We start from the raw sequence: 17,974 nt of genomic DNA on the forward strand, positions 1-17,974 counted from the left end.
AAGATTCCATAAAATTGCTGTTACCGGCACCAGAAAAGGTCCTACTGGTACGGGTAGACTGTTGAAGATGACGAGACCGTCCCATGTTTGTCAAGTTACAACTGGGAGATTCACTCCCTGCACCTGCACGGTTGTTTGGTGGAAAAGCCGAGCTAAGATCTAGTAACAGCTTCTGCTGATACTCCTGCATACGTGCGTCCCTTTCTATGGCTGGAATTATGTCACAAAATTTGGACTTGTACCGGGGATCTAATAGTGTGGCAATCCAGTAGTCATCATCACTTCTAATTTTGACAATACGACTGTCATGTTGGAGGTAGTGCAACAAAAAGGCACTCATGTGTCTTGCGCAGCCATGCGGACCAAGTCCATGCTGTGTTTGTGGCATAGAGGTGCTACCCGTTCTTTCTTCCTCTGACATCTGACCCCAACCTCTTTCAACTGAAATTTGACCAAGGTCTCCCTCATCCGCTGAGTCTTCCATGTCCATGGACAGTTCGTCCTCCATTTCTTCATGTTCTCCTGCACCTTGCTCAACATTTCGCCTGCTACTATGCGCCCTTGTCGATCCCTGTCCCCCATGGTCCCATGCCTGCTGCGTTGGTGATGATGAACGTCTGGACCTTGGTGATGTTGTTGTCCCTTGCGCATATGAATCCTCCTGTAGTTCCTCCCCTTCATGTTGTCCCACCCCCTGACTCCGAATAGTGTTTAGCGTGTGCTCCAGCATGTAAATGACTGGAATCGTCATGCTGATAATGGCATTGTCAGCGCTAAACATATTCGTCGCCATGTCGAAACTGTGCAGAAGGGTGCATAGGTCCTTGATCTGAGACCACTCCATCAGGGTGATCTGCCCCACCTCTGCATCTCGTTGGCCCAGGCTATACGTCATGACGTATTGCACCAGGGCTCTGCGGTGCTGCCACAGTCGCTGTAACATGTGGAGAGTTGAATTCCAGCGTGTCGCCACATCGCATTTCAGGCGATGAACCGGCAGGCCGAAAGACTTCTGGAGCGATGCAAGTCGCTCTGCTGCGGCGCTTGAACGGCGGAAGTGAGCTGACAGTTTTCGTGCCCTGTTCAGAAGGCCATCTAGGCCGGGATAGTGTGTTAAAAATTGCTGCACGACAAGGTTCAACACGTGAGCCATACAAGGTACGTGTGTCACCTTGCCCAGGCGAAGTGCCGCACCCAGGTTTGCAGCATTGTCGCACACGGCCTTACCAGGCTGCAGTTTGAGTGGAGACAACCATTTATTAAACTCGGACCGCAAAGCTGACCACAACTCCTCAGCTGTGTGACTCTTATTACCAAGACATGTCAAGCTAAAGACCGCCTGATGCCGTTGCGCTCTGCTGCCAGCATAGTAATGAGGGGTGCGTGATTCCTTCTGCGCAGTGAGAACGCTGGTGGCCTGACCAGGCAGGCTTGGGGCGGAGGTGGAGGACCCAGATGAGGTGGAGGATGCAGAAGCAGTGGCGGAACTTGGACAGACAGAGGATTGACACACAAGTCGTGGGGACGGCAAGACTTGTGCAGCAGACCCTTCACCATCTATCACCATAGTTACCCAGTGCCCAGTCAGCGACATGTAACGTCCCTGTCCATGCTTACTGGTCCAAGTATCGGTGGTGAAATGCACCCGTTCACACACAGAGTTTCTCAAGGAAGCGGTGATGTTGTGTGCGACATGCTGGTGTAGCGCGGGCACACCTTTCTTAGAGAAGTAGTGGCGACTAGGCATCTGGTACTGGGGCACAGCGACAGACATAAGGTCTCTAAAATCCTGTGTGTCCACTAGGCGGAAAGGCAGCATTTCGGTAGCCAACAGCTTACAGAGGGATAGAGTCAACCTCTTAGCTTTGTCATGGGTCGGAGGAAGTGGCCTTTTATTTGACCACATCTGAGGGACAGAGATCTGGCTGCTGTGTGTAGACGGTGTTGAGTAGGGTGTCCCTGGAAAAATGCAGGTTTGTGAGGAAAGTGCAGGCGGAGACATGATGTTGCCTTCATCCAACGTTGGTGCTATCGATGTCTGAGAGAGCTGTACACACTCACTTGTTTCCCCTTCCAAACCAACTGACGACCTTACAAGCAAACTGCCTGTTGCGGTTACAGTGGTGGAAGTTTTGCGTGGAAAAACAGGTGTGGCAGCTGTCCCCACAGTCCTAGAAGATGAAGAGCGCGCGGATGCAGTGGAAGGGGCGGGCGGTGGATGGTTCGCTCCGCTAGGCCGCATTGCAGCACGGTGAGCTTCCCACCGGGACTTATGATATTTATTCATGTGACGATTCATGGAAGAAGTTGTCAAACTGCTGAGCTTTTGACCTCTACTAAGAGAATCATGACAAATGTTACATATCACATGAGTTGGGCGATCTTTTTCGATGTGAAAAAAGGACCAGGCTAGGCAAGGCTTAGAGGCCATGCGACCTGTTGATCCACCCCGAATAATGCTCATAGGCAGAGTGGTGGCTGAGGATGCAGTTGTAGACGTGCTACCAGTGCTCCGACTCTGTCCAGGAAGGCGCAAGGTAACTTCGTCGTCGGTTGCATCCTCCTCCACCGCCTCTGTTGACCTCCTCGAGTGCCTGACTGGGGGTTGACAGTAGGTGGGATCTAGAACGTCATCATCAATTGTTGTGTTTGCACTCCCCTCCCCCTCAGACCGAGCCTCTTCTTGCCCTGACGGAATATTTAAGTTGTCATCCCAATCGGGTATCTGCGTCTCATCTTCATCAGTATGTTCCTCATTGTCTATAACCACAGGTGTTACAGTTTGTGACAAAGGGTCAACATTATGCTCAGAAACTTGGTCCTCACGGCCTGAATCTGAGTCACAAAGGTTCTGGGCATCACTGCAGACCATTTCCTGTTCTGTACTCACTGTAGCTTGGGAGCAGACCTCTGATTCCCAGGCTATAGTGTGACTGAACAGCTCTGCAGACTCAGCCATCTCAGTTCCACCATACTGTGCAGGGCTGATGGAGACTTCAGAGCTGGGAGAAATCAAGTGTGATTGGGATGACAACTCAGAGGACTGGTGTTTTTTGGATGCGGTACTTGAAGTGGCTGAGAGGGCACTTGTTGGACCACTTGAGATCCATTCAAGCATTTTCCTTTTTTGCCCATCATCTACCTTTCTTCCTGTTGTTCGTGTCCGTAAAAAAGGGAGCACATCGGATTGTCCACGGTAAGTAGTAGACATCTTACTTTTGCTGGTAGATGGTCTATCTTCAGCAGATGATAATGGAGCTTTGCCACCTTCCCCACGGACAAAACCTTTTTTGCCTTTTCCACCACGCCTCTTCCCCTTTCCACCAGCATCTGTCATTTTGCCACTCATGTTGATTGCGACAAGATTGTGGACTGAAAATGTGGTAGTAAAAATTGAGAGGTGGTGAAGATTGCAGTGGTGGTCTAGCTTTATTAACAGCAGAATAATAAAGAATAAATATCCCTGACAATGCAACTTAGTTATAATTAGTTGGAGTGTGCAACGCAGGCAGACGTGCTGCAAATGTCTTTGCACTAGTGGGACTATAGCAAAGTCCAATAGCCACGTATAGGATGCCACTAGGTACACTGAGTGTTTGCTAGTATAATGGCTTGGTTAGAATGAGTTGTAGTGTGCAACGCAGGCAGACGCGCTCTGCAAATGTCTTTGCACTAGTGGGACTATAGCAAAGTCCAATAGCCACGTATAGGATGCCACTAGGTACACTGAGTGTTTGCTAGTATAATGGCTTGGTTAGAATGAGTTGTAGTGTGCAACGCAGGCAGACGCGCTCTGCAAATGTCTTTGCACTAGTGGGACTATAGCAAAGTCCAATAGCCACGTATAGGATGCCACTAGGTACACTGAGTGTTTGCTAGTATAATGGCTTGGTTAGAATGAGTTGTAGTGTGCAACGCAGGCAGACGCGCTCTGCAAATGTCTTTGCACTAGTGGGACTATAGCAAAGTCCAATAGCCACGTATAGGATGCCACTAGGTACACTGAGTGTTTGCTAGTATAATGGCTTGGTTAGAATGAGTTGTAGTGTGCAACGCAGGCAGACGCGCTCTGCAAATGTCTTTGCACTAGTGGGACTATAGCAAAGTCCAATAGCCACGTATAGGATGCCACTAGGTACACTGAGTGTTTGCTAGTATAATGGCTTGGTTAGAATGAGTTGTAGTGTGCAACGCAGGCAGACGCGCTCTGCAAATGTCTTTGCACTAGTGGGACTATAGCAAAGTCCAATAGCCACGTATAGGATGCCACTAGGTACACTGAGTGTTTGCTAGTATAATGGCTTGGTTAGAATGAGTTGTAGTGTGCAACGCAGGCAGACGCGCTCTGCAAATGTCTTTGCACTAGTGGGACTATAGCAAAGTCCAATAGCCACGTATAGGATGCCACTAGGTACACTGAGTGTTTGCTAGTATAATGGCTTGGTTAGAATGAGTTGTAGTGTGCAACGCAGGCAGACGCGCTCTGCAAATGTCTTTGCACTAGTGGGACTATAGCAAAGTCCAATAGCCACGTATAGGATGCCACTAGGTACACTGAGTGTTTGCTAGTATAATGGCTTGGTTAGAATGAGTTGTAGTGTGCAACGCAGGCAGACGCGCTCTGCAAATGTCTTTGCACTAGTGGGACTATAGCAAAGTCCAATAGCCACGTATAGGATGCCACTAGGTACACTGAGTGTTTGCTAGTATAATGGCTTGGTTAGAATGAGTTGTAGTGTGCAACGCAGGCAGACGCGCTCTGCAAATGTCTTTGCACTAGTGGGACTATAGCAAAGTCCAATAGCCACGTATAGGATGCCACTAGGTACACTGAGTGTTTGCTAGTATAATGGCTTGGTTAGAATGAGTTGTAGTGTGCAACGCAGGCAGACGCGCTCTGCAAATGTCTTTGCACTAGTGGGACTATAGCAAAGTCCAATAGCCACGTATAGGATGCCACTAGGTACACTGAGTGTTTGCTAGTATAATGGCTTGGTTAGAATGAGTTGTAGTGTGCAACGCAGGCAGACGCGCTCTGCAAATGTCTTTGCACTAGTGGGACTATAGCAAAGTCCAATAGCCACGTATAGGATGCCACTAGGTACACTGAGTGTTTGCTAGTATAATGGCTTGGTTAGAATGAGTTGTAGTGTGCAACGCAGGCAGACGCGCTCTGCAAATGTCTTTGCACTAGTGGGACTATAGCAAAGTCCAATAGCCACGTATAGGATGCCACTAGGTACACTGAGTGTTTGCTAGTATAATGGCTTGGTTAGAATGAGTTGTAGTGTGCAACGCAGGCAGACGCGCTCTGCAAATGTCTTTGCACTAGTGGGACTATAGCAAAGTCCAATAGCCACGTATAGGATGCCACTAGGTACACTGAGTGTTTGCTAGTATAATGGCTTGGTTAGAATGAGTTGTAGTGTGCAACGCAGGCAGACGCGCTCTGCAAATGTCTTTGCACTAGTGGGACTATAGCAAAGTCCAATAGCCACGTATAGGATGCCACTAGGTACACTGAGTGTTTGCTAGTATAATGGCTTGGTTAGAATGAGTTGTAGTGTGCAATGCAGGCAGACGCGCTCTGCAAATGTCTTTGCACTAGTGGGACTATAGCAAAGTCCAATAGCCACGTATAGGATGCCACTAGGTACACTGAGTGTTTGCTAGTATAATGGCTTAGTTATCAGTTGGAGTGTGCAGAGGACAAGAGGGTACAGTGGCAGGATTGTGGTGCTCTGGGTAGAGGAATGGAAGACTGCCTTTCTATTCCCTCCTAATGGTGAAATGCAGGTAGGAAATCCCTGACCTGGGCTACACAGACGCTGTTGCTGTTTGCAGGACCTGTCACCTATGGCTCTCTGACCCTGCCGGTTGGAGCCCTTAAAAGGACTGCTATAAAGTGCTCTCCCTAAGCTGTCTAACGCTGTGTATGCAGCGCATATAGCTGTATCGGCTATAGGACTCAGGAAGACGGAGCTGCGACAGTGATGTCTGACACCAAAGACGCAGAAGGCAGATAATGGCGTCCGTGAAGAAAATGTCCGGTTTTATAATGCAGGGACATGTGACATGCAGATCCTATCACACATGCCGTTGCTTCTCTGGCTCAAAGTCCACTTAGCTGTGTGTGTGTCTGGGATTGGCTGACATGCTGGCCCGCCCCACAAGACGCGCGCGCTTAGGGAAGGAAGACAAGAAAAAAAAAAAAAAAAAATGGCGATCGCCATTATAGAAACAGCAGTGATCTGAAGGCGCTGTTCACGCACACTATACACTGAAATGTGATAATAGTTTGATTCACAGAGTGACTTACACTATTACAGCAGAAACCAAGCTATGATTTAGCTGTTTTTTGGCTGCTAGAACCGTTCTCGAACGTTTCTAGAACTACCGAGCTTTTGCAAAAAGCTCGAGTTCTAGTTCGATCTAGAACATGCCCCAAAATCACTCGAGCCGCGAACTGGAGAACCACGAACCACGAACCGCGCTCAACTCTAGTGTCTAGTTTCCAAAATGGTGTAACTTGTAGGAGGTTTCTGCTGTTTAGGTACCTTATGGGACCTACAAATTCAACATGGTGCCCGCAATCTTTTTTTAGCCAAATTTGTGTTCCAAAGTTCAAATATTGCTTTCCGTTCCGAGCACTCCCATTTGTCCAAACAGAGGTTTCTGATCACATGTGGGGCATCAGCGCGCTCAGAAGAAACTGGAGAACAGATGTTGGGGTCCACTTTGTTTTGTTACTTCTTCTAAAAGTGAATAAATTGTCGCTAGAGCAACATTTTTAGGTAAAGTTTTTTTATCATTCCACATTGCTTTAGTTTCTGTGAGGCACCTGAAGGGTTAATAATCTTCCCGGATTTTGTTTTGAGTACTTTGAGGGGTGCAGTTTTTAGAATGGTGTCACTTTTGGGTATTTTCTGTCACCTCGGCCTCTCAAAGTGACTTCAAATTTGTTGTGGTCCTGAAAAAAATGGTTTTGTGAATTTTGTTGAAAAATTGGGAAATTTCTGGTGAACTTTCAACCCTTCTAACTTCCTAGTCCCAAAAAATGTTGTTTCAAAAATTTGTGCTGATGTAAAGTAGACATGTGGGAAATGTAATTTATTAACTATTTTGTGTGACATAACGCTCTGGTTTAAGAGGATAAAAATTAAATGTTTAAAAATTGCAAAATTTTCAAACCTTTAGTCAAATTTCCGATTTTTTTCCCCCCCCCCACAAATAAACGCAAAATATATTGTCCTAAATTTATATACTGGGTACGTCATGGATCGTATTACTATAATCCCCGCGAGCTGTCGTGGGCAGTCTGCGGCGATCTGCGCACATATCAGCTGATTTCAACAGCTGACATGTGTGCCTGCCAGGCACAAGTAGAATCGCGTTCCACTCATGCCTATTGACGTCTTACATCTCGCTGTCAAATTCTGATAGCAAGATGTAACATTGCGGCTCCAGAAGGATTATTTACCCACCCCCATCGAAAGTCTGATGTGATCACGTGAATTCCATGGTAGCACAGGGTCATGTGATGATTCCTGTAGCTATCATGAGTCACTTTCTCTCACTGCCGGCAGAGGGCAGTATGTGAGAGTAAAGCCACTTTTCTCCAGATCTCAGCTATGTAGCTGTGATGTGGAGAAATAGAAGAGCGATCAGACAGCTGATCATTATAGTCTCCTAGGGGACCTAGTAAAATAAAAAAAAGGTTAAAGTTTTAAAAAATTAAAAAAAATTGAAGATTAAAGGGTTAAAAAAAAAAAATGTACACAAATAATTGGTATTGCCGCGTTCAGAAATGTCCGATCTATCAAAACATAAAATGTATCTGATCGGTAAACGGCGTAGTGGTAACAAAATTCCAAATGCCATAATTCATTTTTTTTGTTGCCGCAAATTTTGCGCAAAATGCAATATCGGGCAACGAAAATGTAGCATCTGCGCAAAAATGGCACCGTTAAAAACGTCAGCTTGAGACGCAAAAAATAAGCCGTCACTGAGCCATAGATTCCAAAAAAATGAGAACGCTGCGGGTTTTGGAAAATGGCGCAAAAAGTGCACCACCTTTGTTTGAACAAGCTTGTGAATTTTTTTTAACCATTTAGATAAAAGTAAACCTATACATCTTTGGTGTCTCCAAACTTGTACCGACCTGAGACATCACACCAACACATCAGTTTTATCATATAGGGAACATGGTGAATAAAATATTTCAAAAACTATTGTGCAATTGCACTTTTGTTGCAGTTTTTCAACACTTAAAATTTTTATTCTGTTTTCCAGTACACTATATGGTAAAACTTATGGTTTCATTTACAGCTCTCGGAAGAAGGGGAGCAAAAAAAAAAAAAAACAAATAGAAAAACGATAAATCGCCCAGGGGTGGAGGGGTTAAACCTTTTCAGAAGAGTCTATGGTTTATGGTCCTCTTGCTGTGAAACCTATATGCTTTTAGATAAGGACTGAGCCATCCCATTCTCCTACATTCATGGATGTAATAAATACTTGCCTGTTAAGTCCAAAGTTCAGACAAGGCTGATACTGGTTGTGTGTTCTTGTCTCCGATGCATCGCTATTAATGAGACCAAAATTGGCAGATCTGGAGATCCCTTGTATCTCACTTCAAATTAGCTCTCCCAGGAAAGTGGTTTCCACGACAATCCTACTGAGAGATGCCTGCAAGACTGCTTATCAAAATACATTTTAATCAAGATTAAATCTGAGAATTGCCCATAACGGTTTTATTCAGTTTTTATACTTAGGACTTATTTCCCAGACATACTGTATTGCACTCTGTGTGTGCTATTTATAATTATGGGTGTCATCTGGTCCAACTTACAGTTTAACCCCTTAATGACTGCGAGCAGCGTAACTGCATGCTTCCTGCGTCCCCAGCACAATCTATGAAGATGGTGCCTAATCCATGCCCATGTGGCGTATTAGAACGCTGCGTTTCGGCTACTGCTGAAGCGCTGCGTTCTAAAAAGCAACATGTCACTTCTTTCATGCGCTTTGGATGCAGCCCCCGCTCTGTCTATAGGAGGGGCTGCATCCAGAGCGCATGAAATCGGCTTTTCATTACGCACTGTTTCTGCAGCAATTTGAAGCGCACGTGTGCTGTTCAAATCACTGCAGAAATTTCTGCAGGGACAGAATGCAATGTGGGCTCATACCCTTATAGTGATGGTGTGTTCTTTAAGGACATTTTGGAGAGATTGTACAGCTGCAGAGTGAGGTGCTGTCTCTGTTAAAGACAGCGTGACTGCCTGTAGAGAAGGCAGAGACTGTTTATTACCATCTCTGTTACTGATCGCTGATTGACGGCCGTGTATAAAGGTCTGGGGCGGTCATTCGATTGCCGGGTGCAGGGAAGGAGCAGGTTCTATTGAAACTCGGCAGTCTATTCAGAAGGCTGTGCAACCTACAGGGGACATTTAGGATAAAAAAAAACTGTTGAAATGTTCCCTAATGGGGGACAAAACATGGGAAATTCTAAAAAAAACAAAACAAAAAAAAAGTATAATAAAAAACAAAATCCATTTGAAATTTCTAAAGTTGCTCCTCCCCCAATGGAATTAACATGCAAAACTATATATTCCTTATATAAAAGTAACTGGAATGGAAAGGGACAGAGCATAGTTATGAACAAGGAATTTTAGCTCCAAAATACGTCAGATGTTTGAATATCTGTACCCAAGGATCAAATAAAGACTGTCTTTTCAAGGAAGATGGAGTGCAGGATTATTCCCCTTGAATATATACAGTATGTATGATAGTAATGGAATATTCTATTCTTTCTGATCCAGTTGTCCCCTCGGACCTGCTTCAGAAAGCCTGTTTTTAGTTTTTCCTTACGCTTATAAATATCCCAAGACCGGTGAAATGCGGGTCCTCGGGAATGTGGTTTCCTGTGTTAAAGGCAAGATATGTGCTGTCATAGGTTGTTTTTTTTTTTCTTGTCTTCCCTCTTTCTAAGATTTACTAGGAGGTTACATGTGTGACATTTTATGACAGCTTTGGGGATTACATGTGTAGGCATCCACCTAATGAGTGGACCCTGTATCCTCAGATGTTTTCCTGTAGTGGGGAGATCTTACTGTGACTTGAACCAAACAGACCCAACACATGCTAAATCTCAAGAGCTGTTGGGAAACATCTGAGATTACATACTCACCTTTCTGCCTTCAAGTTCAATCACATCATAAACAGAAGAATGTCACCCTTTTATTGGCACATTGGGGTTTGATATTATGTTCTGTACTCTTATTATCAGGCGCTGCAAGTTCTCTACATTTAACCATTTCAGAACATTTCTTTTGGGTATGAGTATATACTGACTGATGAAGAATATGTGTAAATGCACTACTCAATAGCCAGACCACAGCAATAAAGACATACGGACTATCATTTAACATTGCCTATCTAGACTGACTAAATAAAACAAAGGGGTTTTCCTGTATTTTATGAAGGTTGCCTAAAGGGGGCTTTACACGCAACGACATCGCTAACGAGATGTCGTTGGGGTCACGGAATTCGTGACGCACATCTGGCCTCGTTAGCGACATCGTTGCGTGTGAAACGTACGAGCGACCGCTAACGAACAAAATTACTCACCTAATCGTTGATCGTTGACACATCGTTCATTTCCCAAATGTCATTGCTGGTACAGGACGCAGGTTGTTGGTTGTTCCTGAGGCAGCACACATCGCTACGTGTGACACCCCAGGAACGACGAACCTGCGTCCTCCGGAAACAAGGTGGGTGTGACTTTCATGCGCCTGCTCTCCGCCCCTCTGCTTCTATTGGACGCCTGTCATGTGACATCGCTGTGACGCCGCACGAACCGCCCCCTTAGAAAAGAGGCTGTTTCGCTAGGAAGGTAAGTCTGTGTGACGGGGCCTAGCAATATTGTGCGCCACAGGCAGCGATTTGCCCGTGACGCACAAACGACGGGGGCGGGTGTGATCGGCAGCGACATTGCTAGCGATGTCACTGCCTGTAAAGTGGCCTTAACAGTGGGCAGTATAAAAACAAAACGCAATAAGCAGAATTTGACATTCGGTTCTTAGTCATTTTGCAGTAATCTTCACTGGTCTTGCAAAAGTGATGTGATGTACATCTAATAACTGACCTCAATAGGTACTTGATATGACCATTGAGGCCAGTGATTGGCTTCAGTGGCGAACTGATATTGTATGTCACGTCATCACTTTCTGAACGCTAGAGCAACAGGCTAAAATGGCAGGAAATTTAATTTTTTTTTTTATTTTATCCTATTTTTATTTTTCAGAAAATCCTTTTAAACAAATTGAGTACTTTGGTACTAAAGAACAAGACCCTTTTTTGGGAATTTTGAACAGATAGTGGTTTAGCAGCCCTTTTGTTTTTTGTATTTATTTATATTTGTATTATTTATATTTCTTGATATTTTTTTATTTTATTTTCAAGTGAATCGGGCTGGTATGGTAATCGTTAACTGCTATTATGTGGGCTCTATTTTTTTGGACTTCTATGTGTGTCTATATACATTTCTATAATTTTTTTTCAGCATATGTCCCCATAATGTCATAAAAGAGTTCTGATGGTTAGCCTTTACCTTTTTAGGCCTTATACACAGGTCCATGTTACACATACGTTTTGTATCCATTTTTTTCTCCTATGGATACAGGATTTTTCTCCATATAGTCTATGATTCTATTCACATGTCCATGTTTTTACACTGAACGCGTGTCCGTACAAAACACACGGAGGCATGTGTCGTTTTTTTCCGGCAGCACAGATGATGGGCTAATGCAAGTCTATGGGTCCATGTAAAGCATGTACAGTACTCAGATGGTATCAGTGTGCTGTACGTGTTTAACATTGCAAAGTACAGGAGAAGCTTTGTTATTTATTTAATGATCCATCCTTGAAAAACACTGATGGAAAAAATGAACACATGGACCGTACACTGATGAAACACTGATTTAAAACTCTAATGACACCGGTACCAATTCTATCATGTATATGGTTAAACACGGAATTGTGGGAGAGGCCTTGTATTTCGCTTACACGTGTTTATTATCTGTTGTTTTGTCAGATAGCATTCAAATCAGTGTTACTATTGGGTAGGGAAATCTGCTTATTTTTTCTCATGATGAATTGGCATGAAAAAAACGTTAGAAACAAGTTCAGCTCACCACAGTGTCCATTCCCCTTTTCATGGAGTCCCAGCTCCAGCCCCGCAATGGCTCCCAACAACCCAAGGTTTGACTGTTTGATGCACTGTAATTGATTTGGAATAAAGAGACTTTGCATGTACTGAGCTGGATTCTGATATTTATTTAAATTTCCTATGAGAAAACAATCTGAGTGATGCCAGTGGCTCTGATATTCAGATCACGTGCACCCATACAAGTCTATGGATTTGTGTGAAACATCAGACTGCACTCTGAAGTCATCTGCGTGCAGTACGATTAAGGTCCAGTCACACTAAACAACTTACCAGCGATCCCAACAACGATAGGGATCGCTGGTAAGTTGCTAGGAGGTTGCTGGTGAGATGTCACACTGCGACGCTCCAGCGATCCCACCAGCAACCTGACCTGGCAGGGATCGCTGGAGCGTCGCTACACGAGTTGCTGGTGAGCTCACCAGCAACCAGTGACCAGCCCCCAGCGACGCGTGGAAGATGCTGCGCTTGGTAACTAAGGTAAATATCGGGTAACCAACCCGATATTTACCTTGGTTACCAGTGCACGCAGCTACACGTGCAGAGAGCAGGGAGCAGCACACACTGAGCGCTGGCTCCCTGCTCTCTTAGTTACAGCACACATCGGGTTAATTAACCCGATGTGTCCTGCAGCTACATGTGCACAAAGCAGGAGCCGGCACTGACAGTGAGAGCGGCGGAGGCTGGTAACAAAGGTAAATATCGGGTAACCACGGACAGGGCTTCTTGGTTACCCAATGTTTACTGTGGTTACCAGCCTCCTCAGAAGCCGGCTCCTGCTGCCTGCACATTTAGTTGTTGCTGTCTCGCTGTCACACACAGCGATCTGTGCTTCACAGCGGGACAGCAACAACTAAAAAATGGCCCAGGACATTCAGCAACAACCAACGACCTCACAGCAGGGGCCAGGTTGTTGCTGGATGTCACACACAGCGACATCACTAGCAACATCGCTGCTACGTCACAAAAGTTGTTCGTTAGCAGCGATGTTGCTAGTGATGTTGCTTAGTGTGACGGGGCCTTTACTGTAGCCACAGGCAGTGAAGAAGATGGAGAGATTAAGTCCTTCATCTTATCTGCACCTGTGATATGATTCTCATGTGAGACAATCTCATCACACTAAAGTGACAGTCGGATCATGCTCTAGCAGAGCTTGATCCGAGTGACATTAGCATAATCGTCCCTAACCTCTCACATTACACATTTTTGGCCTCGTGTGTCAGTGTCAGCCCCATAATAGTTTTTTTTATGTGGGGGGGCTTTCTTTCTATTGTTTCTTTACCCTTACTATTGAGTGATTATGGATTTGTGGTAACTTCTATACAGATAAGCTATGACATATCTTGGTGAGTTGAAACTGGCTAATTTATCTTCTGTCTGTTTTTTAACTCTGTATGTTGAATAAGAAAAAAAAAATAATTGTACCTGTATTTTTCTGTTGTAGGAAAGACTGCTGATGGTGCAAGTGAAAAAGAATGGAAAAAGGAAGACAGTTCTCATTGTAGCTGCACATGTCATTCAAAGACGCCCCATACCAGTGTATCATCGGCCTCTACTTCTTGTAGTAAAGCTGGCTCATCCTCAAGTGGTCTTTTGTCATCTGCACACGGTAATAAGTAATACAACACTTTTCTACTTGCATAATAATTCCTTTGATTACACACTTCAGGTCAGACCATCATCACCCATGTAATAGCTTTTCTTTGGAGATGATGCCCACTGGTTGACCAGCAATCCGACCCCATACAAAAATGTATGCAGCCTCGTTTGGAAACGGGAGGCAACGTAGATGCACAAAGTCCCTGAGATGGCAATCCTTTCTAACAATGTAAACATAACATAAAGTGTACAAAGACAGATGAGAAAAGAGGAAATGTAGGAGGAGAGGGAAAAGAAAAGAAGGACCAAGAAGATGTCTCGTCTGGGTCGTGTGCAGCCCCCGGCACTTTTGTTTTGTGGAATGGCCAATCACAGAGGTCTCGCGCCCCCAACTGAAGCTTGAAGCCATAGTACCAGGTCTGGTGTCTCTCTATATATAATCCACGACGCCCACAGCCTGAACACTCGCTCCCCCGAGTCAGACGCCTGGCCGACCAGCTCCTCCATCCTATAGATCTGGTTAATCTCGGTCACCAATTCAGCCCGCGAGGGCACTTTGGTCTGCCTCCAGTACCTTGGGATTAATCTCCTTGCCCCCGTCAAAAAATGCCTTAACAGGCTTCTCTTGAAGTTGGCGGTCGAGATATTGCTTAAGGATAAAAGAGCCAGTTCCAGCGTCGGCTCAAACCTAGTGGATGACACTTTATTCAGAAGGGCAAACACGTCTAGCCAAAAATATTGTATGAGAGGACAAGACCACCACATGTGGATGTATGAGCCTCTATCGTTTGAGCATCTCCAGCATTCTTCAGAGACAGATGGGAACATGGAATGAATTCTGGAGGGGCAGTGATACCACCTAGAAACTATTTTGTAGCCCCGTTCCTGTGACGCTACATCCAGCGACGACTTGTGGGTAAAGAGTAATATTTTTGAGCGTTCCTCATGTGTGAGGGGTCTCCCCAAATCCACCTCCCATTTCAAGAAGAAAGGGGCATCATCCTCCCGTCCTGACAACTCAATCTGGAACATTTTGTATAGCAAGGCAATGGTGTGTTCCAGAGGCTCTCCCCCCAGACACAGAGACTCAAAGGCCGTCAAGGGCTTATAAAAGTTAGTTTTTGGTGAAAGGGAGTTAATAAAGCTCTTCAATTCCTTGTAACCAAGCCAAGCTCCTGCTGGAGTGCGGTTGTCAGGAAAGAAAGAATGAAGAGGCCTCATACCCACACTGGACACTAGATCCCTCATTATGGACACCATGCCTCTGGACATGTGAAGAAATATGTTGCCTGCTAAATCTGTCTGGAGTAGAGAATTATCATGTAAAGGTGTCAGTGGTCCAGGTATAGTGGAAATGCCCAGGAGTGCGTTCGAACTCCTAAGAAATGAGGACAAGCTCTTTACGAGGAACGGCCTGGCCTGAGTGCACGGGTGCGAAGGGGCTGGCGACCACAACGCTACGAGAGGGGCGCAGTCTGTCTGAGACATCTCCACCTCCCCCCAGCGCTTAGAGGTTTTGTTATATAAAAAACACTTTTTAATACTTACCTAACGGTCGCGCTGTAGGCCTTATGGGCGTCTCTGTTGTTCGGTGTCGGCGCCGCCTCTTTCGCCCATCTTCATCCTCCATCTTCTGAAGCCGCGGTGCATGACGGGTCCGACATCATACACACTCGTCGGCATTCAGGTCCTGAGCAGGCGCACTTTAATCTGCCCTGAGCAGGGCACATCAAAGTATTGTAGTGCGCCTTGCGCAGGACTGGCGAATGTGTATGACGTAGCCGCGTCATGCACCCAAACTTCAGAAAGAGGACGAATATGGCTGAAAGAGGCGGCGCCGGCACCGAACAACGGAGACTCCCATAAGGCCCACCGCAGTTACCGTTAGGTAAGGATTATAAAGTGGTTTTTATGTTATACCCCCGGCCTGGGCTCTTATATACAGCATGTTAGAATACTGTATATAAGAGCTCGGTGGTGGTGGCCGCAGCTTATAGACCCAAAAAGTGGTGATGGGTTCCCTTTAAGACACCAATGCCGTTTCTTACTGCTGGGACCTTCGCAATCATGGGAACAGTGGTTCCATGTCCCCAGTTTGTATGTAGCAGCGTTCGCACAATTTAAATGGATTAGGAAACCTATTCCAAATTGTTCATTATCCAGTCTAACTAACTCGGTCACTTTTTGTTACTTAAGCATCACTACAACTGTAATAACTTATATAACTTATGTGGTTTTTTTTTTTTTGCAGAATAAAATCTCTTTTTTGGGAAGTATAGTTGCCTGTCAGTAGCAAATCTATAGACTTTCTATATGGCTGCATATTTAGCAAAATGCATGCAATAATAGATGTATATCTATGGCCAGCAAGGGGGTCCGAGACAGCGATCACAACCGACATGTTGGTGTGATCAGCTGTGCAGGGCATCCTGACAGATAGGGACAGGCACGCTCTGATAAAGAATCTCTAAAATAGGCCTATACATAGTGGATATTAGTATGGTAGAAGAGTGGCATCTGAATGGGATATTAGTCCATATAGGATGTGAATTGAACTTAAGAGATCTGTAAAGGTGCGCATAGCTGCATCTCCCTGCACATTACCTGTGAATTACTGGACTAATATCGGTCTGGATGACTGTAGCTTATTAATCTGTTTTATCATTCAATCTCTCCTGATGAACCCATTAGTTATATAATGGGAGAAACACATAGAGGGACAAAATTATAACATCAGTAAAGAAAAATATATTTAATATCAGTAAAAATGTATGATGCCAGCAGAAAGTCGAAATGCTGGGGGAAATGTTTCAGCAATATTAATAAGAGACAGTAATGAATATAATTTGCAGTGGATAGCTTTGACTCAATTGTATCAAAGTGAGAGAAAAAATATTGGAGGTATTGCAGCAGTCTCATCTAGCTGATGTAAATTATAATATTAGTGTTTCATCAAAGCAAGATAATCATGGTCTAAAGCAGGGGTCTCAAACACGCGGCCCGCGGGCCGCATGCGGCCCCTCGGGGTAGTTCGTGCGGCCCCCAGGCCCGTGCCCCTGTTCACTATCGTGGCAGGTGCAGGGGCCGCAGCCACTATCTGCACTTTATGTCAGATGAATGTGTTGCGGCCGCAGCCACTGTCTGCACTTTATGTCAGATGAATGTGTTGCGGCCGCAGCCACTGTCTGCACTTTATGTCAGATGAATGTGTTGCCGGCCCTGCGCTCTCGCGCCGGCAATACAATCATCTCACATAAATTAATCACTGACAGTGACACTGCACCTGCCGCGATAGTGAACAGTGGCACGGGCCTGGGGGCCGCATGAAGCAGAGGTGAGGCAGCGGAGGGAGCGCAGGACAGGTGAGAAAAATGGATTGTGTGTTTGTGTGTGTGTGTGTGTCTGTGTTGGACGTTAACCCCTTAGCGACCTATGACGTACTGGGTACGTTATGGCTCCCTGGTACTTAAGGACCCATGACGTACCCTGTAGGTCATGGCGAAATCGCAGCCCCGGTGGCTGCAATCGTTGCAAATACCTTTAGATTCGGGGAGGAGGGGACCTCAGGAGGGGTGGTGTCTCCTCCACGGACCTACGGAGGCTGTGATTGGCTGACGAACGCCGTTCAGCCAATCACAGCCACTAATGTTTCAGCCATTGAAAATCACTGAAACATTGAAATCCAGCCAAGATCAGGGCAGCTGTAGCTCTGATCATTGGCTGGAGCTGGGTGACCTGTGTTTCACCCGCCCCCAGCTATGATTGGAGAGACCGGCCTTGTGACCGATCTCTCCAATCCGTGTGGATCTGGGGCCGCGGACCACTCCCCTCAGCTTCACTCCGGCGTCTGTGGAAGGTGAGGGGAGCTGCTGACCCATTATTACAGGATGGGGACAAAGTGCGCACATTACTATGAGATGGGGATAAGGCTGTGGACATTACTATAGGATTGGGACATTACAAGGATGGGCACAATACTATTGGATGGGGACATTATTACTATATAATAGGGACTAGGATGGGCACATGACTATAGAATGGGGACAAGGCTGGGGACATTACTATAGGATGGGGACAAGGTGGGCACAGTACTATAGGATGGGCACGGTACTATAGGATGGGGACATTACTACAGGATGGGGACAAGGTGGGCAC

The 17,974-nt window shown here is 45.6% G+C and overlaps 1 protein-coding gene across 2 annotated transcripts in view; it reads left to right on the forward strand.

Moving 5' to 3' along the window:
* Positions 1 to 17,974, forward strand: part of BRIP1 (BRCA1 interacting DNA helicase 1) — a 455,971-nt gene that overhangs the window by 22,518 nt on the left and 415,479 nt on the right. For both annotated transcript variants that reach the window (XM_075336237.1, XM_075336238.1), the window contains exon 4: positions 13,665 to 13,829. In XM_075336237.1, coding sequence (XP_075192352.1) covers positions 13,665 to 13,829 — 165 coding nt within the window. The remainder of the gene's footprint in view (positions 1 to 13,664; positions 13,830 to 17,974) is intronic.

This window comes from Anomaloglossus baeobatrachus, chromosome 2 (assembly GCF_048569485.1).
Source record: "Anomaloglossus baeobatrachus isolate aAnoBae1 chromosome 2, aAnoBae1.hap1, whole genome shotgun sequence".
Taxonomy (NCBI): Eukaryota; Metazoa; Chordata; class Amphibia; order Anura; family Aromobatidae; genus Anomaloglossus; species Anomaloglossus baeobatrachus.